This window comes from Peromyscus leucopus, chromosome 20, assembly GCF_004664715.2.
Source record: "Peromyscus leucopus breed LL Stock chromosome 20, UCI_PerLeu_2.1, whole genome shotgun sequence".
NCBI lineage: Eukaryota > Metazoa > Chordata > Mammalia > Rodentia > Cricetidae > Peromyscus > Peromyscus leucopus.
In genome coordinates this window covers 33,422,295-33,436,703 of record NC_051080.1, presented here as the reverse complement: position 1 = coordinate 33,436,703, position 14,409 = coordinate 33,422,295, and the positions used below count along the sequence as shown (strand labels likewise).

Here is a 14,409-nt window from a genome sequence, read left to right as displayed (position 1 = left end):
CCCGAAGTGTCCGGAGCGGAAGCCGCGGTGCTGGGTGGGAGTCCTGGGCAGAACCAGTCTACAAGGGCGGGGCCTAAAGAGCGCCCTCAAGGGGCGGGGCCAGCCCCGGTAGATTGGTTGATACTATGGAAGGTTTTTCGTGCTCTGTTCTGTGGCATGAATATACACTGGCATCTCGGGTGGGGCAGGAAGGGCACGTGTTCAGGTGTTCCCGGAAGGGTGATCTCTATCCTGGTCTTTGAAAGACAGGTTGGAGTCTTTCCTTCCAAGCAGAAGCATCGTTGGTCAAAGGAGGGAACAGCGTATCCCAGGAGATGGGCAGCAGTGTGCATGATGGTTGGGCCCTAGGACACTATGGTCAGGGAGAAGCAGCCAGGATGTGGACCTTTGGATGTCGGACCAAGAAGCCAGGCTTTAGCCTGGAAGCAAGGAAGGACCAGTGGAAAGGGGAGACCTCAGACTTGTAGGAGAGAATGACTTGTCTGCTGATAGGGCTGAGGCCAGCGGTATTTGCCTGGCGAGACGGCAGAGGAACCCTCAGCTAGAGCCCTGAGAACGGAAAGCAGAGGGGCAGGAGGTGATAGGATTCCAGGGGAAGGCATATGAGGGCTGAAAAAAAAGTCTGGGATAAGATCGCAACTCAGCCAGGAATAGGAGAGTCAGGAGAAGGGAAGTCCTACTACATCCTTTCTCCATGTGTGCCCCTCCCCCTCCCCCATACACACACACACACACACACACACACACACACACACACACACACACACACTGCTCCCTCCTGCACTCATGACTGTGCCTTCCTTGGTACCAGCAAGGGTCCCGGTCCAGTCCTTTGATGGTATACTGAGAGGTTGCACAGGAAAAGGTGAATTCTCAAAGTGGCTAGTGCTGATGTAGGTCTGGGACCTACATTGACTCTGGCACCAACCTCTGCTGTCAGTGCCAGGATTTAGACCCTCATTGCAAACCTGCCCAGGGAGAACTTGGGTAACATTTAGAACATAGATGGTGACTGAGCTCAAGGGTAGAGCTACCGGTTAGATGGCCAGAGAAGAGGTAGGGCCCACATGGGCTCCTGTAGCATACACCTGGAAAAATAACAAGTCTCTGTGCGTCCCTTGTTAATGGGGACATGCTGTATGCCTTTTTGGTCCAGGAAGTTGTCCCTCACTCCATCTGCCCATCTGTCCACCCTCCACCCCTAGTCAAGTCCTGGGCTGCAGACCCCCAACCTAAGGTATGACTTCTTTTGACTACTTTGTCTTGAATTCCTGGGAATTCCCCTTTCTCTCTTGGGGTAATTTGGCTGGGGAAGTCACTTCCCATCTGTTAAATGGGAGCTAGGGACCTGACCCAGGCAGATAAGGTATCCTGGGGTAGACCTTTTTCAAGGGCTTTTCCTTCCAGGTTATAGGGGGATGCCTAGGTACCCAAAGCCAGCCTGGGCGTGGAGACTGATTTCAGGAGGTCACCAAAAGTCCCTACTGGAATCTTTTCTGCCCTTCCCTCCAAGATTAACTGAAACCTGCTAATTGTGGCAGCCCTCACATGTTCCCCTCCCCCACAGCCTCTTCCTCTCACCCCTCCCCCTTCCATCAGAATGATAAAGAAAGGAGGGACTGGCCTGCCTGTCCCAGCATGGCTTCAGGCTGGGACCCAACCTCGACACACAGGGTCTGGTCCGTCTGCCTTGAGCCCCCTGTTAGGCCAGACTCCGGCCCAGGGCTGCCTTCCTGGCATGGAGCCTTGCAGCAACTCTCAACTGAGACCTCCAACGGCAGAGTCTCCCCCCAAGAGGAGGAAGAAGAGATACCTGCGGCATGACAAGCCCCCCTACACCTACTTGGCCATGATCGCCTTGGTAATTCAGGCCTCACCCTTCCGCAGGCTGAAGCTGGCCCAGGTGAGAGGGTCCCCCATGGTTGTGGGTCATACCTATCCCAGACCCTCTCCCCACTTACTGGAGGCCCAGGCTCGCTCGGCCTCTACCTCCTTGCCTGTGAGACCAGTCCTGAGAGCTCAGGGACTCTCTTCAAGACCCCTCTTCTTCCACAACCCCTGCCCACTCTGCCCTCAGGCACAGAGGTCTGTCTCTCTGCGAAGGGGTGCCCTGGGGCCAGCTGTAGGGGAGGGAGAGGGCGCTGCTCTCATCCCTGTCTCACTGTGGCCAACGCTGCCTGGTTTCAGATCATCCGTCAGGTCCAGGCAGTGTTCCCCTTCTTCAGGGACGACTATGAAGGCTGGAAGGACTCCATTCGCCACAACCTGTCCTCCAATCCGTGCTTCCGTAAGGTAGGGTGGTCTATGGTCAAACTCTGGGGATGGTGTGGGCGAGGGAGGGAACTCTGAACCTCTGGGTGGGATAGCCACACCCAAACCAATCACTCCCTAGGTGCCCAGGGACCCTGCAAAGCCCCAGGCCAAGGGCAACTTCTGGGCGGTGGATGTGAGCCTGATCCCAGCAGAGGCGCTGCGCCTTCAGAACACTGCCCTGTGCCGGCGATGGCAGACCCCGGGCAAACACAGAACTTTCGTCAAGGACCTCAGCCCCTACGTGCTCCATGGCCAGCCTTATCAGCCACTCAGTCCCCCACCACCATCCAGGGAAGGTTTCAGCATCAAGTCCCTGTTAGGGGACCCTGGGAAAAGATCGACATGGCCCCAGCAGCCTACCCTAGCTGGACAGAGCAGCGCAGCTCAGGCAGGCACCTGGTCCAAGGGGGGGGAAGGGGTGTGCACTGTACCCCCTAACTCCTCTGAGAAGCCTCTGTGGCCCCTGTGCTCCCTTCCTGGGCCCACGAGAATAGAGGGTGAATCTTCCCAAGGGGACGTCATCAGGCCCTCCCCCCTTTCCCCAGAGCAAGGCACCTGGCCTGTCCACTTACTTCAGGGTTCCCCAGATCCCATGGGAATGTCCAACAGGGGGTGCAGGGCTCCCTTGTGGGGACAGCTCCCCACTTCGTACTTGCCCGTCTACACTCCCAATGTAGTAATGCCCTTGGCCACGCTACCTCCCACCTCTTGTTCCCAGTGCCCATCTTCAAGCAGTCCGGCCTACTGGAGTGTAGGCACTAAATCCCAAGAGTCCCAGGACCTGCTCAGTGATCTAGATTCCCTCTTCCAGGGAGTACCACCCAACAAGAGCATCTATGACGTGTGGGTCAGCCACCCTCGGGACCTGGCTGCTCCTGCCCCGGGCTGGCTGCTCTCCTGGTACAGCCTGTAACAGTTCAAGGCAGGCAGGGGCTGCTTCTCTCTTCCACCCCTGGATACCATTTTGATGGGAGAACCCGAGTCAGGAGCATGTCCACAGCAACAGCTTTAAAACACCAGGCACATCAGGCCTTGCTGAAAACCCACAACTTTAATTGGGTTACTCCAGAAAGGTTGCCTCTGCTAGATATGACAGGTCTGGCCAATCATGCCTTTGACTCTCCCCCACACAGGGAGGGATCGGGTCTGGAGAAAGTGCTCAGGCTAGAGTAGTGCTTCTTTTCTTGATCCCACCTTCTCAGGCCTTCATGCCATCCATCTATCCATCCCTCTGTCGCCACGCCTTCCTGGCTCCAGGCTGGGGGAGGGAGAGCCAAAAGCGGGTCCAATCTGAAGTCTTGCCCACCCCCCCCCCCACCTCAGCTGCCTGGGTAGGAGGTAGCACCTTTTTGGGGGGGAAGGGTTAGGAAATGAAAGACTGGACCCTACATGATTTGTGGGGGATGGAAGTAGGGGAGAGGTCAACAGTAAAGGAATTTACAACACTTTAATTCCAAGTCTGATATTGGGGGCAGGGTGGTGGTGACTTGGGAAACCACTTGGTCCGGGGTCTGGTTCCTGCAGCTCTGGGTCCCCTGCTGTGTGCTGTGATAAGGGCAAATGGTGATAAGGTGAAAGCTGAGGGCCTGTGGCCCACTTGGGGGTGGAAGGGTGGAGGCAATCATTTCTCCAAGCACAACATTCCCTGGCCAGATCCAGAAGGGCAAGGGGGAAATTGTGGGACGCTGGGGGGGCAGCGAGGGCCTGAGTGTAAAAAGAAAAGAAAAAAAAAAAAGGTTGACCTGGGAGATAGGAACTTCACTGGCCCTCTGCCAGCAGAGGTTCGCGCTCAAGCCCAGTCCTAGGGGCTCTGACCCAGATCTACGGAGGCAGGTCCCCTGGAGGCTCAAGAATCAAGCCAGGACAGCTGTTGGGGCCGGGACTTGGAGGGGTGCCAGGAGATGGTGTAGGGGTGCAGGAAGTCCCAGTGAGTGGGGTGTCGGTACTGAGAGAAGAAGGGGTTCCAGAGCGTGGGGCCCTCCGGCGCCGGGCTGGCCCCAGTTCCACTTGACCCACTCGCTCGGCGAACTTGAGCGAGCAGATGGTCTCGCCAAGATCTTCGGTCCTCGTGGAGATCTGCAAGAGAGGGGCCGCTCAGACATAGTTCCGGGTGCGCAGTGCTTCAGGCTTGCGCCGGCCCCGGGCCCCACCTGCAGCAGCAGCACGGCGGTGGTGCCCGCGCCAAGCGCGGGCTGTAGCAGGCGTGTAAGCTGGGAGTCTCGGAACGGTACGTGCGGCCGCCGAGCTCGGAGGGCCGCCATCACTCCTCCTAGGGCCAGCAAAGAGCGGTTGATGGCCTGGGCCTCCCGCAGGCGCCGGGCGCCATTCGGATCCCTCTGTAGCGTGCTGGCCACCCCCGCTTTCCACACACGCTCGGATCCTGCCAGGTCCACCAGGTGCAGTGTGCCTGCAGGTGCAAAGGAAACCCATGTGGAGGGAGCCCTCTAGTGATCTGGAAACCCAGCAGGAGGACTTAAGCACCATCAGTGATACCTGTGATACCCTGGGCACGAGGTGGAGATGCTGCACGCAAAGTCAGCGTAACTAGGGCGTGGGAGCGTGAGCTGTGCTGGTTCATGACCGTGGCTGCTGTAGCTCGGTTGCTCCTCCCCAGACTCAGCATCTGGATATATGTGTGTGTGTGTGTGTGTGTGTGTGTGTATATATATACCTGATACATATATACCATATATATATATATACACACAGTCCCTGCCCCCAGGTGGGAGCCGACAGGGGCCCTGAAGAGGGCAGCCTTACCTGGTGCAGGGTTTCCAGGTTAGGTACATCCCAGTGTGTGAGGCCAGCCACTTGAATTCCCCCTTGCCCTGCAGGCCCCTGCCTCACAACCAGGCGCTCTGGAGGCCCTGTAGCTAGGAGGTCCCTGGTGAGAAAGGGTGGGCTTTGATCTATGGGTCTACAGGTGGCTGTAGAACCCTGGGGCAAGGAGAGAGCCGCCCACGCATCCCTGACCTGACTGCCTCGTTGTAGATCTCCACCATGCTGAGGGTCACATGGTGGTGCCCTCCAGTCCCCATCTCCCGGAACAGCAACTGCAGTGCCCTAGGAGCTATGCCAGGGTCCTCAGGTGGGCCCTGAGGACAGTGTGCAGTGCCACATTGGACTCTCATACAAACCCCTGAGGCTCCCCACCTCCCACCCCCAAGTGTGAACTCCAACCCACCTCCATGCTGTAGGTTTTCCCAGTCCCAGTCTGACCATAAGTGAAGATGCAGACGCTGTAGCCCTGCAGGCAAGACAGCACAGCTGACTCTAGCTGCCTGAAGACCTGGGGACAAAAAAAAAACAGTGGGAAAAGTGTCCTCAGCTCTTCCCTGTTCCCTAGTCAAGACCCGGAGGTAAGTGCAATCAACAAAATGTAGGCCAAGTGTACTTCCCCTGGAAAGTGGCTCTAAGAATTGGTGGGGTGGGGGCATCACAAAAGACAGCAGTCTGGGAGAAAATGCAGAGTCCTAGGGACCAGTTAGGAGGTCCTGGGGGAGTGGTCAAGAGCTTAGATGCCAGGGCTGGACTTCCAGGTTAAGCCAGATACCAATCATCCTTTCTATGTTTTTCCGGGTCATTCCTCTAGGGCAACTAATAGAAATGTGTGCTGGAGAACCTGAGTGGTACGGGACAAGAAAAGAATAAAACCAAAGCAGGGAGTGGGGGTTCACATCTTAACCCTCAAGAAACAGAGGCAGGCAGATCTCTGAGCTCGAGGCCAGCCTGTCTCATAGCTAGTTCCAGACCAGCCAGAGTGAGACCTATCTAAAAAACAAAAAGGACAAAAAAAAAAAAAAAAAAAAAAAAAAAAATCCAAGAGGGCCTCTGTGAGTACAGGGCTAGTCACCAGGGAAGGACCACAGGAACTCTGGCTCTGAGAAACAGCTGAGCGAGACCTGGGGCTGAAACATTCATAATGTCGGCCAGAACTGTTGTGGACACAATTAATAGCCTTTTGAGTATCTACATGGCCAGCTCTCATATCAGAAGGTCCCTAGAGACTGAGTGGCTGCCATTTCTGACTGATGTCTTGATGGATGGATGATCAGATAAACAAAGTCTAGGATTACCAGAGTGAGGATGAAAGTTCAGGACTGGGTGGTACAAAGATGAGGCATACTGGTGAGGAACTTCATGAGAGATACCTTTGGTCCAGTTTGTTAGACTGAGGACCCGGTCCAGGCTGCCCAGAGTACAGGAGAAAAGTGTAGGGAGCCGTGCGTGGCTGCAGTTGGGGGCGGGAGATGAGGCCAGGACAATGTACAGGACAGACAGAGATAGATGGGGAGTCAGTCAGTGGTGGATCTATCCCTGCTGGCCACACATTAGACCGTTGCTGAGACCAGCAGGTAGCCTGGGGCTTCTTTGCCAGCTCTGTCCCTTACCAAATCCCTTCTCAGCTCTGAGCCTCCACCTCAGGCACAGAGACTCCAGGGGCACAGTTAATGTGCCGATGGAGACCGTGTGTGAAATAAGCTGGGTTAGACTGCTTCCCCACGGGTGTCTGGCCAGAGAAGAGGGGAGAGGGGGATTTACTGGAGCAGGCAGGACGGTTGGCAGCTGCTCTGCTCACTTATCAGCTACGCTCCCACCTAACCTGCCTTAGGGTCACAGAGCAAGCAGAGGTTCTGCCTTCACTGATGGGGAGAGCCTGGATCATAAGAAGAAGGGTGTGTCAGTGAAGCCTGGGTGGAAAAGGCTCCGAACCATCGTCCCTAGGATCACAGCCCTGTCTTTACCATTGCGGTACCCATCCATGCTCCGCAGCCAGTTCCGCACAAACAGTAACTGGCCTTGGACGGGCTCGTTTTCCTGAGCACTCAGCTGGGCAGCCAATCCTGCCTCCCAGGGCTTTCAGTGGCTCCCTTCCCTGATGCGGCCCAGCCTCCCTCCCACCTGCTAGGTACTCAGACAGTCATGGAAGAGGGAATGGGCCTCTCCTGGACCCCGGGGACTCTTAAGGAAGGGTCAGGACAGATGCAAAGGTGGCTGTCACCTCCTCCTGGCTGGCATCTGGAGGAAAGACCCAGTCCAGGCGAAAGCGGTGCTGGCGACCTCGGTGGCAGGTGGTGATGGTCCCCCCTTGCCCAGGCTCTACGCTCACCAGGCTGGAAGGTATCCCTTCAGCTGGTCTCAGCCGACAGAGCACACGGATATTGCCTGCATTGGGGACCACATCAGCAGATTGTCTCAGCCCTGAAACATAGGAAGCTCCTCCTCTTCCACCCTGTAGTCTCCGCTGCTCCACTCCCAAAGCCGATCTTACCCTTGAGTTCCAAAAGCCGCCCTGAGCATCCAGTTGGGGGGCCCTGCTGCCCCTCTGGGAGCTGAGTCCTAACCCCTCCAGCTGACAGAGCCCCAAGGGCCCAGGATACCTGTGAGAAAGACAAAGACAAGCCCTCAGGCAACTCCAAGTGAAGCGGGGTGCCTAGAGCACCAGGACCGGCTGTGGTGGCACACAACTTTTCGATGGGTACAGACCCCTGAGGACATCATTCAGTGAGTCTGAGACAGAACCTAGGGATCACAGGCAAAAATAATCATTCTATCGGCTGTCCTTCTGGGCTTCTCAGCAATCGCCAGTTTTCACAGCTCAGAAATGAGGCCTCAGCCAGGTGGTGGTGGCGCACACAGTTAATCCCAGCACTCAGGAGGCAGAGGCAGGCAGGTCTCTGAGTTCAAGACCACCCTGGTCTACAGAGTGAGTTCCAGGACAGTCAGGGCTACAAGAGAAACCCTGTCTCAAAACCACTGCTCCCCTCCCCCCACCCCCCAAAAAAAAGAAAGAAATGAGGACACTTTGGGCCACTCAGAAATCATTCTGATCCAAGTGCCTACAACTGACCGGCTGGTACAGGCAGCTCGTGAGGGACAGAAAGAAAGAAACAATAACAGAGGCTCCCTCCCCTAGGAAGAACAGCAAACAGGCTGCTCACAGCGAAGGAACTAGGAGAGGAGCGGTCCTGACCTGGCCCTGGGCCTCACTCAGCGAGCCCTGACAACTCTGAGTAAAGGTGCTGACCAGTCCTCGGAGGTCCCCACAGCCCTGACGAAGGCTGGCCATCCGTGCCCGAAGTCCTAGAGGAGGAAGGCCATTGAGAGGAAAAGAACAGATTCCAGAGCTTTCCCAGAAACCGTTTCCTCCTAGCCCTTACCTGCCAGCTGTCCGTGAACTTGCTGCAGCTCCTGTCTGCAGTTCTGCTCTGTCTCCTGCTGGAGCTGCTGGAGGGCCCCTCGAAGGCCCTGCAGCTGCTTCTCCTGCACCCCCAGCTGTCCCTCCCAAGCCCACTTCAGTCACTGAGGAAACAGGCACCAGGCCCTGCCCAGACTTCACCCCCCACCGGCATCCCAGCCTTCCTTATCCCTAGGTCCCCTCGCCTACCTGGACCCGCAGGGCTTCTGTGGTGTCTTGGGCCTCTTGAAGCTGGCCCTGCAGCTCCAACAGAGCCCCTGCCTCCTCCTGGAGGAGAGTGGGAGCCAGGTGGGCCATCGAGCCGAACGGGAACTCAGGAAAGGGTATCTTATCATTCCATTTCACAGACGGAAGATCAAATCAAGGGTGGCAAGTGACGAGACCCCTGGTACCTGACTCTGTGCAGGGCTCTCTGTCCAGTCTCTCTGTTCTCCCAAGGTTACTCAAAGAGACCAAGAATTGTGGTGGGTTGTGTGTGTGTGTGTGTGTGTGGGGGGGGTCTTCTATGAGCATCAGCCTCACTGACGGGGCTACCCTGCAAAGAATCCCCCAGAGTTTCTCCCTCGTTAGAGATGGCCCCCTACTAAAGCAAACACAGAGTCCCGGGGAGGTTTAAGTACTATACCAGGAGCCTGGACTGCGGACACCACGACAGCCAAATGGAGTACCTGGGGAGCTCTGGTGAGGGGGCCAGGGCCCCAGTGCAGCAGGAGGTCCCGAGTCAGGCTCAAGCTCTGCTTCAAGGCTTCATTCTCCAGTGTGAGATGCTGAACTCTCTTCTCTGAATCTGTCACCCCCTGACAGAGAGGGATGCCATCAGGGTTCACCTGCAATTCCCTTGATTTTCAGTCTGTTCCCTGGGCCCCTGTTCCCCAAAAGCCTCACCGCTCCCAGGCGCAGTCTACTCAGCTCTTCTTCCTGCTGCTCCAGCTGCTGTCTCAGCTCTTCCAGCTGCGGAGGAGTCAGGGACAGGATGGGATTCCTTTTTGGGTCTCGCACCCGTCCAGTCCCCGGTGCTCCTGATTCTCCTTACCTGTCCAAGAATAAGCTGTTCCAGCCTCTGCCAGGCCCTCTGTTCCTCCTCCAGCTGGGGAGGCTGATGTTCCTGGGTCTCATCCCCTGGTACCTCATCCAGGATGGGAGTGTGTTGAGAGGCGCTTTCTTCTTGGGACAGAGACCCTAAAGAGAGGTGAGCCCAGTTACAAGTAAGGAAATGTCTGGCCTAGAGAACAGAGACGATTCTGATAGACCCTGCTCCCCACCACCACCACCACCAAACAGTGGTGCCCTTTACAAACCATCTGGAGTGGAGGGCTGCCCTGGGCAGGCTGGCAGTGTCCCCTGGAGCAGGGCCTGCCTCCCCCTAGGGCTCCGTGTCCACGCCAGAAGGGCCAAGAGCTGACTTGTTACTGTCAACAGTGGGGGGACCTCACCAGGCTGTGAAGGAAATAAGCGGAGCAGAGGAGTTGGGGGCGTGAGAAGCACAGAGGCCTGGGAAGGGAATAACTGCTCTTGGCGGTGTGCTCACCTTGCTCGGGTCAGGAGTCCCGCAGCTCTCTTCTGCCCCCAACTGGACGGAGAGGAACTCAGCAAGGCGCATGAGCGCCTCTTCCAGAGACACCTCAGGTGCTCCACCCTCGGCTCCTTTCTGACCATCCTCAGATTCTGAGCAGCCTTCGAGGCCAAGTAGTGGAAGGAAGAGGCATTCCGTGTATCACCAGTTGGAGGCTAGGCCTTTCTCCCTCCCAGGGAGGTCACAGTACTCCAACTGCAGGGCTCCCTCAAGACCCTTGCCCTGGAGGTCCTTGGCATGCACCTACCCGCTAGGCTGTTCAGCTCGGTCCACAGCTCTGATGTGAACTGATCAGGGCGGCGACGACCCCTCGGTTTGCCACCGCTTCTCTGAGAAGAGAGTATGGGGCGCCAGTGAGGGTGCTGGCAGCATGGGGGGGGGGGGCTCTTTCCCTTCTGAAACGGGCCAAGGGGTTTGGGCTGAGGTCTATGACCCCAACACCTGCAGAGACAAAACTGGTCTCGGAACAGCCCTATTCCCCAGGAGCCGGCACCTAAGGACATACATAAGCTGCACAGGTCGGCCACGACCAGATCTCAGGGTGATGGTGGTAACCGACCGGGATGCAGGCCCACTCCGCTCACCTGGGTGGGGTCGCCGGGGTCCGTGGCCACCGCAGCCCCGCCATCCCTGCGAAAAAGACTGTAGAAGATGTAGATGAGCAGAGAGTAAAAGGCGTACATGGGGGCGCGGGGCGGCAGAGAGCACCGCTTCGCGCCGCCCCGCGTCCCCGCACCAGGACTCTGCACCCGCCCGCCGCAGTGCCCATGCGCATGCTCGCGGCGGCCGCCCCCACGGACGATCTTCCGCGGGCGGAGGGCGCACGCTGAGGGGCGACCGCGGGGAGCCGCAAAAGCTGTCCTTATTGCCCTGTCAAGCGTCTTTTTTTTTTTCAGTCCCTATTTCGCAAAGAGTGGATGCAAAGAGCTCCAACAGCTGTCTAGCCCCTTTTGGGAATCCTGGCCCGCGCTCCGCGGAGAACCCCCCGCCAAGGTACGCGCACACGCTTAACAGCCTTCTGTGCACAGGTGTCCAACCTCTCCTCCCCGGGTTGCCCAGCCCAGGCCCCACCCCTGCCCCAGAGCCCGACCCAGTCCCGCCCAGCTCTCCCCTTCGGTCACATCCTCGCCCCTCCCACAGCCCAGCAACACTCCTTGGAAGCCTCACCCCCGCCCCGCCGCACAGCTCCGCCTTGGACCCCTCGAAGCGCCGCCTCTCTCCTCTCAGTCCGAGCCTACTCCTCGGAAACCCCGCCTACATCCCCGCCTCGGATCCCGGACCCTTCAGCAGCCCGGTGCACGAGCAAACCCGTGCTGAAGCCGGTGCGCACGCCTCTCATCCCAGCACTCGGGAGGCAGAGGCAGGCGGATCTCTGTGAGTTTGAGGCCAGCCTGGGCTACAGAGCGAGATCCAGGACAGTCGGGGCGCCACAGGGAGATCCGATCTAACACACAAACCCGTACCAACCATCCTCTGGCCCTGACCTCCACCCTCCAGCCCCACCCCTCTAGAGCCTCCCGCAGGCCCCGCCCCGCCGCTCTAGCCGGAGCTCCTCTCGTTGGTGGAGGTAAGCGGGCGGCTGTGGTCAGCGCCACCGGAGGGCGGGCCAGGAGGCGGGGCTGACTGTTGTGGGCGGGTTCGGGCCTTCTGCTCGGTGTCGCCAGGTGCGTGCAGCTCCCGCCGGCCAGCGCTGCCGCTCCTTCCCTACCGGGGTGTGCAAGACCATTTCTCTCCAAGTGCTAGGACTCGGGCCCAGGCCACAGCAAGGGACTGCGCGTCTTGCTGTCCCGAGGACCTCGCTTGGGCGCCAAGATTCCAATCCCAGTCCCCTTCCCCAATAAATGAGTCTTCCCTGTAGGTGAGTCCAGGGACCTCAGAGCTCCGAAGAGTTTGGGGGCGTGAATCTAGTCTCATGTCTACTCAAAGGTCTCTGGAACTTGAGATTCCTGAAGAGCGGCACTAAGGACTCCAAAATCGCCGGCCTCTGGGCTTTCTTCTCTCCAGATTCGAAGATCCCTTCCCTGCCTCCTCAGACTCGCTAGACGGTTGAAGGTGCCATGGTCTCCAAACCCCGGAGCGAATGGAGTACCCTCCTGTCCCACCTGGTGCTGGCAGCCGTGTCTCTGCATGCGGCGGTGAGCTCGGTACAGGTGAATATTCTTACTTTCACAAACCATGTAGATCCCTGCACTAGAAAGAGGGTGGCAGGAGGCATGGATGAGGCAGGGTCTCCTTGACAGCCCCAAACTCTTTAGAACGGTGAATCCTTAACATGTCTGTCTTCCCTGCGTCAACAGTCCAGCCGAGGAGCTGCTGCTGGCTTCCTGCTCCAGACCTTTGCAGCCATCGCTATGTTGGCCCCGGGGCTGAACACACACGAAGACTGTCTCGCTGGAGCTTGGGTTGCCACGGTCATCGGTCTGCCTCTTCTGGCCTTCGACTTTCACTGGGTGAATGGGGACCGCTCTTCTGCCAACCTGCTCCTGGGAGGAGGCATGGTGTTGGCGGTGGCTGGTGACCACCTTGGCCCTGAAGGGTGCTCTGTGGCTGGGCAGGCAGTGCTGCTGGTGGTGGCTGTGACCATCCTTATTGTAGCTGTTTTCACGGCCAACACTTATGGGATGTGGGGGGGTGCCATACTGGGCGTGGCCGGGCTCCTGAGCCGCCTGGAAGAGGACAGGCTGCTGTTGCTGCCCAAGGAGGATGTCTGTCGCTGGGCCCTGGCTGCAGGCAGTTGGGCCTATTGCAGGGCCCTGCAGACACAGCGCCCACAGTGGGAGTGATGGTGGGCCTCACACAGTAAGACGGAGCTTCTGTTCCAGGTACCACTTCCCTGCTCCTGGCCTCCATTAGGGATAGGATTTCTTTCCTCTGGAAGTGAGGCTGCTGTGGACTCACTAATCTGGGGCAGAGCGTGGATGCGCTGTCCCTTCTCTGGTCGTGCATGTGTGGAAGCTTGCCTAAACCAGAATGAAACAGGTCTTCAGCCCACTTGGGGGCCCGATCCTGGGAGGAACATGGTTGTGAGTCAGAGGCCGGATTTCCAATAAACCTTAGGAATACATGGGAGTATGGAATCTGCTTCTTCTTGAGCTAGCTTCCCTAAGGCCTCCAAGGGTGTCAGCTGATTTCCCTGAGTAAAGAAGGGGCGATGTGCTTTAACTAGTAGAAGGCATTATTCACGTTGGCATTCTGGCAGATTTGCCAAAACAACCCCAGTGTGCTGGGCTTGGTGGTGCAGGCCTTCAATCCCAGTTGGGAGGCAGAGACAAGCGGATCTCTGTGAGTTCTGGGCCAGGCTAGCCTGCATAGGTTGAATTCCAGAATGGCCAGTGCTACATATAGTGAGATCTTGTATTTAAAAAAAAAAAAAAAAAAAAAAAAAAAGAGAGAGAGAGAGAAAGGAAGGAAGAAAAACAGACACTCCATGCTGAAAAGACAGTTTTGGGGTCTTGGTTTCCTGGGACAAAGTAGATTTGCATATATCCTTGGTGGACCTGGCAGGTGGCCCTCTGGGGCAGTGACCTTCACAAGCTGATGGCCGAGTTAGTAAAGGGCAGAGGAGGTCTGTACCTCAGTGATTCCCAGGAACTGCACATCCCTGGCTTTTGACACCCTCTTGTCTGTACAAACCACGTCTTACAACTTAAGACCCTCACCTTCCTCTATGGACTCGTTTTTTTCCAGCCTCCAATCAATCCTGGGGCTGGGCCGAGGGGTGGGTTAGAGTGTACCCAGCCCTTCGCTGTTCCTGTTCTCGCTGTCCCGTCGACGTTTATCCCGTCGCGCAAGAGTGGTGGTCACTGGGTGTTTTACTGTAGTCAGCTAGGCCAGAGCCTGGCGCACGCAAGCCCGAATTTCCGTGGACAATGGCACAGGCACGCCCCGACATGGGAGCCTTGGGGGCGCTTTGCACGCGCCAGGAGTCGAAGTCTGGGTGTTTCTCCCGACCCCGGAGCAGGGGCGCACACGCCCCCACGCGGCCCCCTACCCCCCGCCCCTCCAGCCTCCTGGACCCCACTTCTGCTCACCTTCCACAGTGGGTGGGCCCTCCGGCATTCTCGCCCGTCCATTGGTCGTGGCCACCGCATCGTCTAGACCCTCGCGGCGCTCCCATTGGCTCGCGCAGGGCGCACGTGACCAGCAGGGCGAGGGGGCGGGGGCGTGGGGGGGGGTCCGCAGCGAAAACAAAGATGGCGGCCGCGCCGGGGTTGGTGGCCGGGGCGGCTGCGGGCCGACGCGCGGGCCAGGCCCACTGAGGCAGCGGCGCGGTGGGCAGGTTGCAGGGTCGCCGCGGCAGCGAGAAGCCGGCAGGGGCGCGCGG

The 14,409-nt window shown here is 58.0% G+C and overlaps 3 protein-coding genes across 13 annotated transcripts; 2 read left to right on the top strand and 1 right to left on the bottom strand.

The window, feature by feature from the left end:
* The first annotated feature begins 1,575 nt into the window (after positions 1 to 1,575).
* Foxh1 (forkhead box H1) lies at positions 1,576 to 3,940 on the top strand. The gene is given in 4 exon segments (XM_028870970.2): positions 1,576 to 1,680; positions 1,682 to 1,903; positions 2,188 to 2,292; positions 2,393 to 3,940. Coding segments are annotated over 4 exon segments (1,203 nt in total). The 5' UTR covers positions 1,576 to 1,638; the 3' UTR covers positions 3,227 to 3,940.
* On the bottom strand, positions 3,742 to 14,165 carry Kifc2 (kinesin family member C2). Of its 4 annotated transcripts, none has more exons than XM_037197606.1 (19): positions 14,117 to 14,165; positions 10,670 to 10,727; positions 10,333 to 10,414; positions 10,041 to 10,186; positions 9,811 to 9,949; positions 9,546 to 9,691; positions 9,398 to 9,463; positions 9,181 to 9,309; positions 8,702 to 8,779; positions 8,475 to 8,589; positions 8,288 to 8,397; positions 7,586 to 7,694; positions 7,316 to 7,479; positions 5,498 to 5,602; positions 5,287 to 5,408; positions 5,074 to 5,197; positions 4,807 to 4,936; positions 4,464 to 4,582; positions 3,742 to 4,389 (listed from the first exon to the last, which is right to left on the bottom strand). In XM_037197606.1, the coding sequence occupies exons 4-19, from the start codon at positions 10,110 to 10,112 to the stop codon at positions 4,135 to 4,137; spliced, it is 1,983 nt and encodes a 660-aa protein (XP_037053501.1). In that variant the 5' UTR covers positions 10,113 to 10,186; positions 10,333 to 10,414; positions 10,670 to 10,727; positions 14,117 to 14,165; the 3' UTR covers positions 3,742 to 4,134. The 4 variants fall into 4 exon arrangements, with proteins under 4 accessions (XP_037053501.1, XP_037053500.1, XP_037053502.1 ...); XM_037197605.1 differs by having other exon boundaries at positions 4,464 to 4,720; positions 14,117 to 14,164; XM_037197607.1 differs by lacking the exon at positions 14,117 to 14,165 and adding an exon at positions 11,253 to 11,340 and having other exon boundaries at positions 4,464 to 4,720.
* Positions 11,563 to 13,154, top strand: LOC114694190 (cysteine and histidine-rich protein 1-like). Of its 8 annotated transcripts, none has more exons than XM_028870975.2 (3): positions 11,563 to 11,652; positions 12,012 to 12,235; positions 12,383 to 13,154. In XM_028870975.2, the coding sequence occupies exons 2-3, from the start codon at positions 12,143 to 12,145 to the stop codon at positions 12,866 to 12,868; spliced, it is 579 nt and encodes a 192-aa protein (XP_028726808.1). In that variant the 5' UTR covers positions 11,563 to 11,652; positions 12,012 to 12,142; the 3' UTR covers positions 12,869 to 13,154. The 8 variants fall into 8 exon arrangements, with proteins under 8 accessions (XP_028726808.1, XP_028726809.1, XP_028726807.1 ...); XM_028870976.2 differs by having other exon boundaries at positions 11,564 to 11,652; positions 12,090 to 12,235; XM_028870974.2 differs by having other exon boundaries at positions 11,564 to 11,652; positions 11,944 to 12,235.
* Positions 14,166 to 14,409: the final 244 nt, after the last annotated feature.